The 18,421-nt window shown below is 42.2% G+C and overlaps 2 protein-coding genes across 2 annotated transcripts in view; both read left to right on the forward strand.

Annotated features, from left to right (window-relative positions):
* Nucleotides 1-18,421, forward strand: part of CAVIN2 (caveolae associated protein 2) — a 259,422-nt gene that overhangs the window by 109,904 nt on the left and 131,097 nt on the right. The gene's annotated exons all lie outside the window — the stretch shown is intronic.
* TMEFF2 (transmembrane protein with EGF like and two follistatin like domains 2) overlaps nucleotides 1-18,421 on the forward strand; it is a 180,044-nt gene that overhangs the window by 109,433 nt on the left and 52,190 nt on the right. The window contains exons 6-7 of the mRNA XM_050969526.1: nucleotides 13,980-14,128; nucleotides 15,580-15,639. Of these exons, the coding sequence (XP_050825483.1) occupies nucleotides 13,980-14,128; nucleotides 15,580-15,639 (209 nt within the window). The remainder of the gene's footprint in view (nucleotides 1-13,979; nucleotides 14,129-15,579; nucleotides 15,640-18,421) is intronic.

Genomic DNA, 18,421 nt, shown 5'->3' on the forward strand with positions numbered 1-18,421 from the left:
ATTTCTAATTGTTTGAATAACAGCATGCAATTGAAATGCCATGCAGAAATGTAGCTGCACCCTTAGGGAATCAAGCGTTTCTCCTTTTAGTCTTAGTGAAGACAAACATTTGAACAGTGGAAATAGGTAAAACATCATGGGAAGCCACTGCAAAAATCAGATGTTCTAAACTGCTTACCACCAGCACAGACCTCTAAAGGACAAAAAGAAAATAATTAAATAAAAAATAAAAAGACATTTGAAATGAGTCATTTTGTTGTTTTTACTCATGATCTTGCAGAAAAGGAGAAAGCTCTACAGACCCTGGAAACAAATTTAAAATGCTATTTTTATGCTGGCATTATAAAATATATATTTTGTTATTTTGCAATCCAGGTAATGTTTTTCATAAGCCTGGAAAATAAAGCAAAGTTTGCTCTATTGCATATGGAGAATCTATCTCTTTTAAGTCTCTCAGTTACATAGCTTTTAAAGATACAGTGACATTTCAATCTAGTTCTTAGCATAGACAAATCTTGGCATATTGCTTGAAAATAGTGCAAAAAAAAATTAAAGTAACCTTAGTATGTAAACTGGCAGACAATATCGTCTAGTGTCTGGAACATTTATGAGTCAGGCTCTTGGATTGTATTCCTGACTCTGAAGTGGTTTAGTTCATGACTAGGCAAGTCGCCAAAGCCCTGTATTGACTTCTATGGGCTTTGGATGAGACCACAAATGTCTGTGTCCCACAGTTTACCGCTCTCTAAAATGGGTATAATAAGTAATAATGCAGACCTCTCAGGGACATATTAAGGCGTAGTTAATTAACTGTTTATTAAGTGCTCTAAGGTCTGTAGATGAAAGCTGTATAAATACTGAGCCTGCTCAATAATGGAGAACACCAATTCTTAGGGTGCCAGTAGCATGCCAGGTGTACTATGACTTGGAGGCAAGTATTGTTGGTGCTTCAGCAGCTAGGCCTTGAAGGTGCTAGGCCTGGTGGGTCCTAATAACCACTCAGGCATGAGGCTAAGTCAAACTTTTTACTTGGGCTAGCAGGAAAAGGGAAGGGTTGCAAATGCCCTAGGTGCAGAGGCTTAAACAACTACAGTTCAGAGTGAACAACAGCAGTTCTTGTTTGGGTCCCTGAGGGCAGCCCAACTGAGAGTCAGGGTTATTCAGGCCTAATGCCTGGGGTGCCCTGTCCAGTTGAGTCTCTATTGAAGCAAATAAGAACTTGCGAGTTTCCAAGCCAGGCTCAGTTAGCATGTCTTAATCGGCCTCCTGCCCCACTGCTGTGGTTCCCGCATAAGCCCACACAGTTTTGCACCAGGCTGTAACAATCACAGCCTGTTCCACATTCAGTTCTGCATATGGTTTCTGGCTCTCCATGTGACCCAACCCAGATTCTTTGCAGCTCCTGGCTTGCCATGTAGCTGCTGCTTCCTCAGCAGAGTCTAGCCACTTCCTGGTTCAGACCTTTCCCCTTATTGCCCAGCAGGAAGGGAATTTATAGTGGAGAGGGCACTGATGGGAGTCGTTCCCTGCTTAATGGATCCATCACAGCTGCTGGATAAGTGCTGTTCTTGGTTCAAATCTTGAAGCTAGTGTACATGCAAATCCCAGAAAGCAATATAAATCAGCTGCAGACAAGACCAGCCCATCTTGAGGATGGCTGCTATTGGGTAGATTAGAAATGAGTAGAGTAGAGCACCTATACCTGTTCCATTGTGGGGAGATGTAGAACTGCTTGTGTAAATGAGCATCCCTGCTTGTATCCTGATATAGACACGTGCCACTATAAAATGAGCCATTCTCTTGCAATGTATAATATTAACCAGGGCTACAGTAAGCATGCATCAGCCTGATTTACCGCAGAATACACAGACTCTCTTGGGCTAGGGAACAGATGTTAGTTTTAATAGCGCTTGTATTTCAATGTTCCTGCCAGTAGAGTTAACAAAGACACCCCATGTACCAAAAAGAAAAGCATTGCAGGAATCAAAATGAAATAGAAGGCATTTTGCATTAATCACTGGCATCTTTATGCCAGAAAATACTGCCATGGTAGTTTTAGATGTAAATTATATGCCACATTCAGAGGGCTCTCTTTTGTACGGAAATGCCAGCATTCAAATCAGAAAACTGAGTTTCTGGCCAACGTGTTTTAGTTAACACAGTGTAAAATAAATATTGTCCACTAGGGGAAGAATTGAGGTTGTGCTGTTTTATGGGGGGGGAAATCAATTTGTAATTGTTTCTTGCAATGTTTTCTGCAAAATTGAAGAAAAGTTTTGCCTGTGAAGACTTAGGGGAGTAAAAAGTGTTATCTGCATGAAATATCTTTTACCTGGAGAAAATACATGAAAATTTTAGATTTAGTCCAAGATGGAATTTTCACTGTAAAATAATGTGTCCCTAGATAGAGATGGCAAGATTTTACCTTTGCCTAAATTAGCACATGCAATCAAATATCATAATTTTTTCTGGCAAAAATAACAACACATTTATATTTACATATCTCTAGTTCCTGCATCCTTGCCTGTTCATTTATATGCCTTGATTCTTGACTGACAACAATTTCTCTTTATGGCAGATTTATTGCATAATCAGCTAGGCACAGGACATTAGTCATTTTCATTAAGTACCATTTTCAGGTATCTGAAATAGAATTTTCTGATACTTTAGTTCCAGAAGCAAATGATCAATGTAGTCTAAATATGAATCTTTAATAAATAGAGGTAGTATCAACATGTTCTCAGATTTCTAAACTAAAGAAGGGCTATCTAAAATGTGTTGAATAGTGAAGTGTTGTCACTGCATGCTCATGCTGAATAAAATACTCCAGAACCAACTCTATTTTAACAGTATTTTCCTCCTTTTCTTGCATCCTCCTCATCAAAACCACGTAAAGCGATGCCTTTTTGCTACACAGAGAAATTGTCATTATTCCTCAATAATAGGTTGTTGAAAGCCGAGTCCAAACATTTGCCTTCAGAGTACAGTTCCTTACAAAGATGTAAGGCACAGTTCACGTTTATCATCCACATGTCCCTCTTATGATTATGCTATAGTCCCATACAGTAAAGGGAGAAATAAAAATAGAGATGTCTCCTGTTCCTTCTGGACAAACAACTGCCCTCACTTTATTCATATCCCTTCTTAAATTAGACTTCCACCACAGTGCCTTTCAGCAACATTGATCCCTTCCATTGCGGCCTTCTCCCTGTTCGCTATACAGGCAAGGACTTTCTCAGTGCCCAGTATATAATACCATTTAATGAAGAGGGCTGTATGTACAAAAGTTTGAAAGGGGAAGTCAGGGGCCATCACACTTGTCAATGTACTAGCCTTTCATTTCTTGGTGGGATGTCAGATTTCACAGGTAGAAAGTTAGTTTGGCAGTTGGCATCCTAAATTCATCCATATCCAATAGTGGTAATTTGATACAATGGTTAGTGCTGACCTCAGAGAGATTCAGGAATGGAGCTGTCAGCTTTCAGCTCAGAAGCAAGCTGTGTAGGTATAATTGCATAGGGAAGCTTGCACTGAGCTTACCAGCATCATGCCTGCCTCAAGCTAGTACTAGTCTCCCACATGCAATCCAATGGTCTTCTCCACTACATTACCCAACATCACTTGCAACCATGGATTTCCTCATAAACTAGCTTTTGGCTGACTTTATGTCCTCACAGTGTGGTGATTGCAACATCAAAACTCTGGGCTGCTAAAGGGGCTTAGTCCAAAATCACGCTGGCTGGTCAGAAATCCCTTCAGCTTGGCAGTCGATTAGTTTTTTTTGCTTTAGCAATCACCCAATTATAACATCCAGCTAAAGTAAAATAATGAAATGAAATGCTGGGTATCGAGCTGCAGCTAGATATAATCATAGGAAGGGAAATAAAATAAGCCTATCAAAAGGTAGAATTCATCAGAAAACATGGCACTGACCCAGAAGATTAGACAGGGACAAAGTAAGCAGTGTTTAAAAATAGTTTACAATGTCAGCTATTTTGCAATCTTCTGCAGTATGAGACCATCACTTGAAAAGTGTTGTGGATCCATAGACTGAGTGAGGATTTCTTATTTCTTCACAAAGCTCATAGAATATCAGTTGCCATCTTGGAATTGCACCTTTCCCACAGCTGCTTCTAAAGCTGTTTTTCCTACCACAGAAGACGTATTTAAACATTGCGCATGTTCTTGATGTGTGCTCTTGGGTAGAGTTTCGCCCTGTGAGCCCTGAGAGATCTCACTGACCTTCTCATGGCTTCTTGAGCCTGAGGAAAGCGCAGTCAGCCTTTATATGACTGCACTTTTCTCAATGCTATACTTAGTAGTACAGAAATGAAATAGATTTATTGATATAGCTATAATTGGAAGTCATAGCCATGATGATAAAATGGTCAAATGATCAAATTACTTAAAATTAGAGACCTCCTGAAGTGCCTTGGGGACTGGGAAACTGCTGTATTGGCATGGTCTGTGCTTAGACGCACAGCCATTCAGTCACTTCCTTACACAGCAGAAAGCATCCCTCTCGGCCTCAAACAGAGGAAGCGGAGGGAAACATTGAGAATCCTGCAAAAAAGTCTTGAGACGGATACAGCCGCCACTGAAATGGATTGGACCAATTTGATTTTCATTTGGGAGAGAGAAACAAAAGTTGGCCAGTTGGAGCCTGAAAAATCAAGTGTTACAGATCAAGTGTGAGAGAAGAAAAGCGTTTGGATAGGATGTGAAATATGGGCATGGTAGGACTAATGAAAGTGGAAAAGTGCCATGGCCCAGGACTTTATATGTACGGGACCTTGGCCCTCACACAAAGGTTCATGTCCTGAAGTTCATACTTTGATCTTTCTCAGGCAAAAATCACATTGACTTCATTGAGAGTTTTATTCAAGCAAGGACTTCAGGATTGTCTCAATACTTTTTAATCGAGCCGGGTCCTATTTAGCATGTATGTTGCATCAGGAAGCTAAAGCATCTTCATCTATGGCCCCAGCACCCATTCCTTAATCTGTTCCTGAATATGCAAAGTGCCATTAATATTTTTGGTTTTTTATATTACTGAGCCACATATTATATAATTATGCATGATGCACTGTGAGTGGATGTATATACATAGAATAGATAAGATGTCTGTGCTAGAACAAACGTCCCTTTCCTCTATATTTCAGAATTCTCCTAAGCTATTCTTGACTTTTGGGGCTTGGTCCCAGTGAAATAGTTGGGAAGCTACCTGTTTCTCTGATTTAAAATGTGTAGTTGAATGTTTCCATATACAGAGTAAAAGGACTACCATAAATTAAGAGGACCTGCAGTTTATTTCAGCAGGAGTTAGGTATCTAGGTGCTTTTGAAAATCTCACTAGGCACCTATCTATATCTTTGGGTCCCTAAATGCCTTCAAAAATCTGGCCTCTACATCAGTAGGCCATTTATAAAAATGGAACATAGGCTCCTAAGCCACCTGAGCATTTTTGGAAATTTTATATGTAGTCAGATAGTCCTTCCCTATAGCATATCCCTTTTTTTTCATCATTTTCTCATGAATTTTATTTTCTCTGGACTTGAAGTCCAAAGGTATATTAACCTACACTCCATTTTTGTAGGAAAATTTGGAGAATTTAAGCTCTTTCTGAATTGTTATTACCACGGGGAACATATGGTTCATTGTGTACCATCTGAAATGCAAACAGAGGAGCTGTGGAAAAAAATCCAGATTACTTCAGCAGTAAATAGTTCCTATAATGAGTTAGAATTTACTAAAATGAGCAAGACCTTCCTAAAAAAAATTTTTTTTCACTGGAGAAGTAAATATTTTAGTGGAGTAAAATGTTCCTATTATATGATAAGAAAATTCTTATGAAATTGACCATTTTTTTCATTTTATATGTACATTAGTGCTGTTCAGATTAGGGTTACAAAATAGAATTTCTACTTATTGGCACTGGTTTAACTCCTGATTTACACTAGTGTCTGAGGGAAATCAGGACCTTAACTATAACTAAATTCTTAACTATAGAATTTGCTGTTAAGTGAACAACACAATTATTCAATAGCTCACTATTTACATTTTACTTTTCTTGATGAAATATTATACATAAAATAGCTTGAAAAATATTGCATTAACTTACATATATGTAATTATATATAAATGTAATATAATTGTGTTGTTCACTTAATAGCAAATTCTATAGTTAAGGTTACAAAATCATTTCATTTATAACCCTCTATTTTCACCCTTTCCCTGCTTTGGGACTGAAGATTTGCACACGTTGTGAACATTTTAGGAAAATTTCACGAGAACCAATTTTGCCCTTTTTTGAGTAAGAGGAGTCTGAAAAGAAAATCTCTCGAGACCATTGTCTCAAGCACAAACCAAGGAGAGGAACAAGGAGCAGCTTAGTCACTGCTCCATTACCTCAACTTCAGTTTGTGCAACAGATCACATGTAGTATGTACTCCTTGGAAACTGCACATTCCCTGGGTGCATTCTACTGATTGCTGAAGGTCTAACCATCCACTCTCTCTGGCCATGTCTATATTACCACATATGTTGTCAAAGCTTATGTCACTCAGGAATGTGAAGAAACACACCCCTGAGTGACACAGGTTTCCCAGGCAAAAGTGTTAGTGTGCACAATACTATGTCGGCGGGCGATGCTCTCCTGCTGACATAGCTACTGCCACTCATTGGAGGTGGTTAATTATGTCGTTGAGTGAGAGCTCTCCTATCGGCACAGAGCGGATACTCGAGAGATCTTCCCGCGGCACAGCTGCATCAGTACAGCAGTGCCGCTGTAAGGTCTCTAGTGTAGACAAAGCCTCTGTCTGTGTCCAAGTTTCTTCCACCTGCGCTGTCACATTGAGCACCCACATGTACACTCGCAATAGTCTGGCAAGTGGTGCCCTTCTCTGTTGTGAGCGTGGGGTGGATTGACTTGGAATAGGGTGTAAAAATTAATGAATGAGAGTGCAAGTAAATTGTGGCAGCATTGTCATGACCTTAACTTTGCAAGATGAGAACTGTGAGATCAGCATTATGGTATTTATGCACTGCTGGTAAGCAAGAGATAAAGAACCAGCAGCATCGCTCTGCATCAGAGGCAGGAGGATCAAAAGAGCAGGAAGAGTTTAGAGGACAGTATATGCACAATCGTATACTCAGAAGAGCTACAGCAGCTACAGGGTTAGACCGCTGGCATAGTCTGCAAGCAGAATCCCACTGTTGTTTCTGTCGACATTACCGAAGCTGATCTGTGTACCGTGCGCAGTCACAGAGCTACCAGCATGCCTTTGCTGCTGCTGACAGGCATCACGACATCAGTGATGATCATGAGACAGGAGAAGCAAAGGAAACAAACAGCAGTCCTGTGCTTGTGATGCTGCTGCTCTGTCTTCTGAACAGTGGAGGTGCTTGCCCTGGGACAGAATACTGGAGAGAAGTGGGCCTCCTCCTGACTGCTGTGGCTGAGCGGTGACTCAGCTGATTCCTTCTGATCCCCCTCCATATTAATATCTCAGAGGTTCCATGTCCATATATTTGTCCAGATGCAGAGTTGACATGTCAGACGAATCCCTCCTTTCAAATTCAGCAGTTGCACTCTGTGGATATACTGCACCCTAGTCTCTGTCTCTCTCTCACAATTGCTTCCTTGAGTGTCTGTTCTTACTGTTCAAGTCTGGTTAATTAGACCTAATTTGGCAGCTGCAGGTCTCTAAGATCCACATACTGAACTGCTTGAGTTGGAAGATGACCAATGTTGGGGAAACCTGGCTGCAGCTCTGAGGTGGCGTCCATGTGTCTGGCTACAGACCCTTAATTAAGATACCTTATTTGGAGAACTGCCCATTTTATTTCTGAATGTGCAACCACCAGGGGTGAAAGTAAAACAGGACAGCCAGGGTCCTGGGCAAGATGTGAGGAGCAGCTCTGGGGCCACAGAAGGGGTGGGGCCTCAGGCAGAAGGGGCAGGGCTGGGGGCAGACGCCCCCAGCCAGCCCTTCAGTGCTTCAGTGCTGCTTGGCCCATGCCCCAGCCCTTTAAATTGCCCAGGGTAGTGGCCAGGAGCCTTTTAAATCACTGGGCCCCAGGGCAGCTGTCCCTTTTGCCTATCAGTGGCCCTACCAGTGTACCAGCTTTCTTACCAGTACGCCGGACCGAACCGGCTTGCTTTCACCTCTGGCAACCACCTCTGTGGCTAATGTGCTTGACTGTCTCCATTTTGAAGCTCATTCTGCAACTCTTCAATGCACAGAACTCCCACTGAAGTCAGATCAGAAGAGAACCCTGATCATTCTCATGGAGCTGTGTCTCCCTTCTAACATGGTTTACTAATAATAAATGTGAGACTTATTAGAATCTCAAGTAGGAGAAAATGAAGGCAATTCCTAGGCACACGTCATAAAGTGTGGCCTCAATAAACAGACAAAGACACTAGGCTTCTGTCATCAGAAAGCAACAGAGCTGCTTCTAACGAGGCTGTTCCTGAGCGTGTCCTAGTAATCAGTGTGTGCCTTAGAACCTTAATACTAGAAAATCGGCAAACAATCAGTGTTTTGATTGGCTCAGAGGCAGGACACAAAAAAGACAAGATGCTGACCCTCCTGAACCACATGGCAGGTTCAGCTGAACAGGGAGCTGTAAACTATACTGTGTGACAAATCATGTGACAAAACCAAACCATGCCTCAAAAATGTGCCACAAGGGCTGTTCTGACATGTTTCCTGAGACTGATTGTAACTAGTGAAAAAAGATTTTGGATAAAATTTTCAGAAGTGCCTAAGTAACTGAGGTCTGGTCTACACGACAGACCTATATCGGTATAATTACATAGCTCAGGGGTGTGAAAAATCCACACCTTTGAGAGAAGTAGCTATACCAATGTACCCCACCCCCCTGACCCCGGACAACACTATGTCAACAGAAAGAGAATTGAAGGTGTGGTGGGACAGCGAGAAGAGGGACTGAAGGAGAACACGGTGCTCCAGAATGAAGCTACGGAGCAGCTCTTAAGCATTATGAAGCACCAGGCAGACACACTCCAGGCACTACTAGCACTGCAAACTGAGAAGCTCCATGCCCGCCTCCCCTGCAGCCGCTCTCACAAAACTCTTTCCCATGCGCCCCCAAGGCACCACCAACACATTCTTATGAACCTTCTGGTTCCAGTCTGTACCTGCAGCATTCCACTCCTCCCCACTCACAGTCCAGCACTGCAGACTCCCAGTGCCCACTGCACTCAACACCCATCCCTCTGCAGTTTAGCCCTGCTGAAGTACAGTACCTGCTGCACTGTACTCCAAAGGAGAAGATTGGATATTGTACCTGGACATACACAAATCTTTAACCATCCTAGGGCCCCACTTCATGGGACCTTCCCTTCCTCCATCCTCCTCAGTGATGATGTGTTTTTTTGTTTCTCTCTCTCTTCTGGTTATTGTTTTGAATAAAAGAATTGTGTTGGGTTGAAAGCAATCTTTATTCTATTAATTGAAAGCAAACAGATCCTTGCAAAGCAACAGGCAATTTTCTTAAACCTTCTTAGTGCATCATCTGCACCAGGGATCGTCAGTCTTTGGCACACAGCCCACCAGGGTAAGCCCTCTGGCGGGCCAGGCTGATTTGTTTACCTGCCATGTCCACGGGTTCAGCCAATCGCAGCTCCCACTGGCCGCTGTTCGCTGCTCCAGGCCAATGGGGGCTGCGGGAAGTGGTGCGAGCCGAGGGATCTGCTGGCCACCGCTTCCTGGAGCCCCCATTGGCCTGGAACGGCAAACCGCGGCCAATGAGAGCTGCGATCGGCCAAATCTGCGGATGCAGCAGGTAAACAAACTGCCCCAGCCCACCAGGGGCTTACCCTGGCAGGCCGCGTGCCAAAGGTTTCCAATCCCTGGTCTGCACCAATCACAATCACCTCCCAGCATTACAAGCATGCACTCCCGAGAATAGCCACAAATATTAGTGGCTTTCAACTTCAAATTGCTGCCTCAAGGGGGATGTTAGATGGGGTAGGATCTGAGTTACTACAGAGAATTCTTTCCTGGGTGCTGGCTGCTGAGTCTTGCCTACATGCTCAGAGTTTTACTGATCGCCATATTGGGGTCCAGAAGGAATTTTCATTCAGGGCAGATTGGCAGAGGCCCTGGAGGTTTTCGCCTTCCTCTGCAGCATGGGGCACGGGTCACTTACTGGAATATTCTCTGCACCTTGAGTCTATGAGTCTTATGCCCCCATGCTGCACTCCTCCAATAGCCCTGGTCTCTGGCTTTTCAAATTCAGCCTCCAGGCACTGAGCCTCATCAGTCCAGCCCTGAATGAAGCTTTCACCCTTCCCTTCACAAATATTATGGCGCATACAGCACGCAGCTATAAGCATAGGAATATTGTCATCGGCCAGGTCCAGCCTCCCATTAGGCAGCACCAGCGGGCCTTTAAACAGCCAAAATCACACTCAACGGTCATTCTGCATTTGCTCAGCCTGTTGAGCCGCTCCCTGCTGCTGTTAAGGTGCTCCGTGTATGGCTTCATAAGCCACGGCATTAAGGAGTAGGCAGAGTCTCCCAGGATCACAGTGGCATTTTGACTTCCCCTCTGGTCATCTTCTGGTCTGGGAAGAAAGTCCCTCCTTGCAGCTTTCTGAACAGGCCAGTGCTCTGAAAGATGCGTTCATTAATGTCCATGAAATGCCCACAATGATCCACAAGCACCTGGAGAACCATAGAGAAATGCCTCTTGCAATTAATGTACTTGGTGCCTAGGTGGTCTGGTGCCAGAACTGGAATATATGTGCCATCTATCGCCCCTCCGCAGTTAGGGAATCCCATTTGTGCAAAGCCATCTACAATGTCACGCATATTGCCCAGAGTCACAATCTTTCGGAGCTGGATGCGATTAATGGCCCTTCACACTTCCGTCAATATGAGTCCAACAGTCGACTTTCCCACTCTGAACTGATTAGCGCCCGATCAGTAGCAGTCTGGAATAGCCAGCTTCCACAGTGCAGTTGCCACATGCTTCTCCAGCGGCAGGGCAGCTCTCATTCTCATGTCCTTGCGCCACAGGGCTGGGGCGAGCTCATCACACAGTCCCATGAATGTGGCTTTTCTCATCCGAAAGATCTGCAGCTACTGCTTATCATCCCAGACATGCATGACAATGTGATTCCACCAGTCAGTGCTTGTTGTCCCGAGCCCAAAAGCAGCGTTCCACTGTAGTCGGCACCTTCGTGTCATAACTACAACACATGGCGGGATCAGTGTCATACTCCTCTTGCGTTTGTAGTTTAAGGAATAACTCCATTGCCACTCATGACGTGTTAGAGCGAGCAGCATACTGGTCAACAGTGCAGGATCGATTCCTGCAGACCGAAGAGGCAGAGCACACAGTACACAAGCCATTGAAAGATGGCGCCAAAAGCATACAGAAGCACAGGGATTGCTGGGATGCAAAGTAATGGATCATGGGGCATTGGGAAAAGACCCAGGATTCCCCGTGACTCCCTCTGCCTTCCCACGACTCTTAGCGACAGAAGAGGAAGAGATGCTCTGTGGCATAGCTGCTCAGAGTGCACCAGTCTGAATACCACTGCAAGTGTGAACATGCTATTGCGCAGGCAGCTGACAGTGTGAATACACAACAGCGGTTTCCCTTCAGCGCTCTCTGAGCAGCGCCGTAACTGCCGGCGCTGTAACTCTGCCCATGTAGACATACCCTTAATTTCACTGAGAGTCAATGAGACTTTGGCTCCTCGGTCATTTTTGAAAACGTTATGTCTTGTGCACAGCTTCATCTCTGACATTGGAAGAGGGACAAGGTGGGTGAGGTAATATCTTTTATCAGACTGACTTTTATGGATGAAAGAGTCACACACAGCTCTTCTCCAGGCCTAGGAAAGGTACAATCAGTGTCACAGCTAAATACGAGGTGGAACAGATTGTTTAACATTAGTAGTTAGCACACATTCTAAAAGATTATTCGATGTGAAGTGGCCAGTTGACATCTCTCCAATTACAGGACAAATGTGAGGGCTAGTGGGTTATAGATTGTTGTAATGAACCGTAAATCCAGTCTGTCTATTAAGACCATGATTTTTAACATCTAGCAAAGTTATGAATTTAAGCTCCCAGACTCATGTTTTGAAGGTGTTGTGCAGGTTTCCTTTGAGGATGAAAACTCAGAGGTCAGATATGGAGTGATTGTTCTGTGAAAAGTGTTCACCCACAGGTGATAGGATGTTCTTTGTTTGCTATCATTTTTTGGTATGAGTTCATTTGAGAGCACAGAGTTGTTTTTGGAGCATGGTGGATTAAGTGTGCCACGTGATGTGATAGGCATATGTAGGGCCCATGGATCTTGAAAAGTATCTTGGGGGAGAGCGGGTGTTGGTCACTGTAGCAGTGGAGAAAGATACATCTGCAGGTTGTGCATCTCTTGTTCTGGCAGAGTCTGATGTTGCTTTGAGTCTGTGGGTCCTCGTCTGTGTGTCCTGGAAGAGTTAAAATAGCATCCATCTGTGGTCATGCTAACGCTGAATTGCCATACAACATACAGATTCAGGAGGTACCAGCATGATGCTTTTATAAACAAGAAAAGAATATATCTGGGTTTGGGTATGATTTCACTTCTGGTTGGTTATTTACTTTATTTTCTGGCTTTAGGGTGAGGGAAACTGTAGCATTATCTTTTATGTCAATGTATCTTTAATTACTTCAAAAGTGCCTACAGTCTGGGATAAATATTATAAATGTTCGTATATAATCATGAATTGAAATAAATATGTACATATACAACATGATATATTATAGGTCAGATTCACAGCTAGTCATAGTTCCATAGAGTTCATCAACACCTTGGCAGCTCACGCCAGCTGAGGATCTGTTTCTATGTACAGTAACTCCTCACTTAATGTCCTTTCAAAGTTATGTCGCTGCTCATTTAGGGAACATGCTCATTTAAAGTTGTGCAATGCTTCTTTATAACATCGTTTGGCTGCCTGCTCTGTCCACTGCTTGTAAGATTCTGTGGAAGAACAGCAACTTTACAAGGAAACATTGCACAAGTTCCTCTTCTTCGCCTCCTCACCTTCCCTCCCAGCACTTCCGCCACCCAGGCGCTTAGGATTTTCTGGGAGGGAGAGGCAGGAGCGGGGAAGCACCATGTCTCCACTCTTCCCCATCCCTCCCAGAAAATCCTGAGCACCACCAAACAGCTGTTTGGCGGCACTTATGACTTTGGGGATGAAGCGTGCTCTGGAGAGGAAGTGGAGTGGGGGTGGGAAGAGGTGGGCCTTGAGCATTCCCAGCAAAGTCGGCACCTGTTCTTCTCCGTGGAAGCTGCCGTTGCTGCTGCGAAGGCGCTGCCTAGTGTTCTTACCTGCAGCGGGCTGTGCTGTGTGGGATAAGCCAGGGGCACCTCCCTACCACAGTACAGTACTGTACAGTATATAATGCTTTTTGTCTGCTCCCAAAAAAATTCCTTGGAACCGAATCCCCACATTTACATTAAATCTTATGGGAAAATTGGATTTGTTTAACATCATTTCACTTAAAGTTGCATTTTTTAGGAACAAAACTACAATGTACCCACGAAAGCTTATGCTCCAATACATCTGTTAGTCTATATGGTGCCACAGGACTCTTTGTTGCTTTTTAAAGATCCAGACTAACACGGCTACCCCTTTGATACTTGATACAATGTTAGGTGAGGAGTTACAGTAATTTATTTTCCAGTAGTGCATGCTTTAATTTAGTTTTACATGTCCAGTTGTTTGCCTTTTCGTTTTTCTTTTGCTTTCTTTCTCTTTCACTTTTTTCCTGGCATTTCATTCCAAATCAAAACCACAAACAGTCCTTCACCAGAATTTTCCAGCTTCATTCCATCAATCCTTATTATACAGCCATGGAAACCCTCCAAGCCTTCCTTATTTTTGTGCTTTATCTAGGATGTCATGAGAAAGCTTTCTTACATTAGCCTTTTTTTAATCTTTTCAGGTGTGTGTGCAACATTGACTGTTCTCAGACCAACTTCAATCCTCTTTGTGCTTCCGATGGGAAATCTTATGATAATGCATGTCAAATCAAAGAAGCATCATGCCAGAAACAGGAGAAAATTGAAGTCATGTCTTTGGGTCGATGTCAAGGTAATGCTCAGAGCAAAATTCATTTCAAATAATGTTTTCAGTTTTTGTGCAGAAATAAAAACTAGGGCTGGCTTGTTATTAGGCACTTCTTATATTTTCAATAGACTCTTCTAATTTACAGTACAGGATGCAGTCTGGTGGAGTGGGAATTTTGTTGATTACAGGTTTTGAAATACTGGCTCATATCTGAGCTGTGGCTGAGCTCTGGTTGGTGCAGCCCTGAAGGGACATGTGTAAAGGTGGCTTTAAGCAACTTTTGCAACCTTTCTGCTCCCATTCCTGGTGCCACATTCTGCGGCCCTTCAGCCCTAGAACAGGCCCCAGCACAAATTTCTGTAGCATTAAGGTTGCTGTGTTTGGCTCATATCTATAGCCCCTAGAGGCAGTTCTAGCTCCTAAGCATCACAGTGGCAAAAGGAACAGCCCAGTCACACCCTCTTCCCCTGGCCACACCCTCTGTGCTGAAGGTTAGAAGGGAGGCAGCATTGTAGCTGCTATGGGAGCTCCAAGCCGCATAGAGATTCTCTTGCATATGAGGAATCTTGCTAGAGGGCTGCCTTGTGCCACTGGAGCAGCATAAAACTGTCTTAGTGGATCAGAGGATCTGGCCCAATACCTTTAGTGGGGCCTATGGAATCACCATTGTTTGTTATATCATCCGGATCTGGATCAAAGTCTCAGCCTAATGAATATGGCAGCCCTCCTCAGCAGAAAGGCATATGTCCTTTCAGGAAATAACTCAGTGATTCTTGTTTGCCTGGCAACATTCAAGATTTAGGATTAGGATTCAGAGGCGTGTGGCACTATTTCATGTGTGTGCCAGCGTAACCACTGAGTTGATTTTGAAAAAGCCTATTTTGTGCTCAAAATAAAAATGAGGAAAATGTGGTTTTAAATAGTTTCTGTAAATAAAATGGCCATTGAGTCACAGGATCCTTAATAGCTCCTCTGCTCCCCTTCAGCTTCTGACCTATAAATCCTAAGCACATCTATTTAGATTCATAGATTCTAGGGTCAGAAGGGACCAATGTGATCATCTAGTCTGACCCCCTGCACAAAGCAGGCCACAGAACCCCACTAAACCTGCATATTAAACACATTCCTATAAAATATTTCTTTAAAATGAACACGCCTTTCCTGTTCACCATTTTCAAATTAGATTATCACCATGTCCAGATTATTTAAAACAATGAGGAAATCACATCTCACTGTAACTGGATCTTTTTAGATCTCATTAGACAAATGTTAATCCCGGAATGGCAGATTTGTGTCTCAACATGGGGTGAATCAGTCCAAAGACCCTGATCCTGCAATTGACACATTGCAGTCAGATCCTCTCTCCCAGACACAGCTCCCTTGAAGTCAGTGGAGTGCTGAGATTTACAAGATTAGCCTCTCTTTTACAACAGCAGCAGCAAATGTCAAAGCAACACATATTTCTTTTAACACAGATAACACAACTACTACCACAAAGTCTGAAGATGGACATTATGCAAGAACAGATTATGCAGGTAAGATTCCTATTATAATATCAGTAAAATGAGAAGTACAATTGGCAGAATCTGTGGGGCAAGAACACTTTCCCCTATGTTCGCAAAACTTTAGGTGTTGTAATCTTTAATTTTTTTTACTTGCTATGGAAAAAATGTTTTGTGGGTTTTTTTAAATCTGAAAACTGCCTCTCTTTTTATCAAATGTCTCATCATCACTAATGTACAAACACTCTTGGGCAAAAAAAAGTCTGTTTTGACAGTGAGACTAGTTAACATTGCAAAATGCTTGCACTGGCAGCACGCATTGGTGGAAATCAGTACAACTTTCACACTGAACCAAATGTTGCAAATTGTTGTCAGAACACCTGAATATGATTAAGTGAAAACCAATAGTTTTGTATAGCTCTTCCCTAGAATAGAATAGCTACTACGTCATCAGATGCTGCTATAATTGATATTATGTCTGTGTTTGAATGTAAAGTTAATAAGGTATTTATAATAGATTTTTAAAAATGATAAATGGCTTTAATTTATTTAGAAGCTCCAGTAAAAATTAATGGCTACGTAGCATGATATAACATTTTAAATTAAAAACATGTAAATGTTATGTAGGGTTTATCGAATTTTGTTTTGGGTTAGCATCTTTCTTTTTCAAATCTTCTTACTAAGAGGATTAATTTATGAGTAGCTTTTGTGCAAATATTCACAGCTTGGCTTTAGAACTGTGAATAGAAGCATTTGGAGTGTTCCTGTTAAAAATGTGGCAAGGAATGTATAATTGCTTAAGCTTGTGTTGCTTTTGTATTGTGAAAATAGATCTTTATAAGGGAGTACTGTTGAGCTACAAAGTTCTGAATGCCAGGTTTACCCCCACCAATATGCTGTGCGGTGAAGATGAAACACAGTTTATCTCTTGGTGGTTTATAATTTCTCCTAGTAAAACTCTGTAAAACTTTTTATTAAGCCGAAGTTACAATATAACGTTAAAACTACATCGTACGTTATTTATTTGAGATCAGATTAATAGCCAGAACCTGGCTAAAGATTCTGGCTTACTGGCTGGGAAGTGCTCCTCCTCTGCATATGCTAAAAAGGTTGACAACACTTCAAACTATTTGCTCTCTTGTTGGTGCTTCCCTTGTGTATGTACTTGGTATGAAAGCTTTTCCATCATAAGGAGTAACATCATATATATTACTATACCACAATTCCATAGGAGGATGGTTCATATTTTTTCAGTTGTGTGCAATACAAAGTCTAGCAACTAACTATAAAAAATAAATTAATCATTTCTTAGAAACGTAGGTCCTTTACTGGCTCATTAAGTAAGCAGGTCGGGGGATCTCTAGGAAGCTGGCATTTTGTCAAAAGATGAATCTCTTTAATAATTTTCTTTCAAAGTCATCTAATTCCTGGACACAAACACCAGATGTGCATGCATGTACCCTTTTCTCTGCAACTCTTCCAACAGAGCACCTCCGTCATAGCAAAAAATATGATGTATCATAACTGGAGTCAAATGAAATATTTAATTTAAAAAAATTCTTTGAGTAATACAGACTGAAGATGTGTACATACTCATTAGATCAGTTTCTTTATCCAAATTACTCTCTCACCTTTTCATCTGTATTGTTTTCTTATCAACATCTTTTTCAGTCAAAATTGTGTCTATTTTAGAAATTAAATCTTTTGTTCCAGCTTGCTCCTGGAACGCCTCAAAAGTGGTTAAAGGTCTAGATAAAATCTGACTTGTAAATATTGAAAATATGGGCTCTGTATTATTTACGCTACTACAAATCTCTTGATATATTTTCAAATCTGGACCCAAGAACAGCTGTCCAAATGGAGTAATCTCAGCTCCTATCCACAACAAATGGTCACTTTGATATTTCCTAGGAATAAATTCCTGATTATTAATAAAAGTAGCTAGGGGAGAGGGCCTTGGCAACAGGAATTTAGAAAATTGATCCAAAACTACTTGGATTGTATGTTAGAAAGTGCTCACTGTTCATTAGTTACCAATTGGTAATCTGGGGTGAGAATGCATACTGGATGGTTATTCTATGTGGACAGTAAGCCACATATTTAGAAAATGTTTATTCCATTCCAGTTTTAAAAGCGATGTATTGAGATTTTAAAAATAGACAGGGCCAGATTATGGTACACTGAGCTAAAGGAGCACTGGTTAGTAACCGTAGAACCTAAACAACATGAAGGGAGGACACAGTGGGTTCAGTTTGGTAGAGAGGAAGCCAAAATGCACCATGCCCAATATCTTCTCCATTATCAAGGAGCTTTTCCAAGAAGGACAGGGGAAGGGGTAATAAAAGAAAACTCTCCAGAGTCATCCCCAAAAGCTTTGATTGATGCAAACTTTTCCCTCTAAGTTGGCAATCGGTTTTCTTAAGACACAAGCGGGGCTGAGGTTGTATCTTGTGACAGGTAGGGGAGACAGCAAAGCTGGGCTAAAATGATTTCTTTTAAATTAGAAATAAAGACAAGCAATATTGTTGTGTGAAATCCTCAATTTTCCGTGTTTGAGACCTGAAGAGAGTGGTGGAGGCTCTCAGGTGAGAATTAAGGCCTGCAGCTCCTTTTAAAATGGTGTGCTAGCCTATCTCACTCAGTCTGCTAGCCTTTAGTAATTTAGCTTTAGGATGGCAGTGAACCAAATGACCTGGTGTCTGAACAAAAGAAGCGCATCTAAGTAAAAACCAGCTCAGCTGTAACAACAAGGGACAGAGATGGAGGAAAAAGAGGTTGAGGATTAGGATGAGGGGGAAAATAGCAGTGACAGCAA

The sequence above is a fragment of the Gopherus flavomarginatus genome, chromosome 10 (assembly GCF_025201925.1).
Source record: "Gopherus flavomarginatus isolate rGopFla2 chromosome 10, rGopFla2.mat.asm, whole genome shotgun sequence".
Taxonomy (NCBI): Eukaryota; Metazoa; Chordata; order Testudines; family Testudinidae; genus Gopherus; species Gopherus flavomarginatus.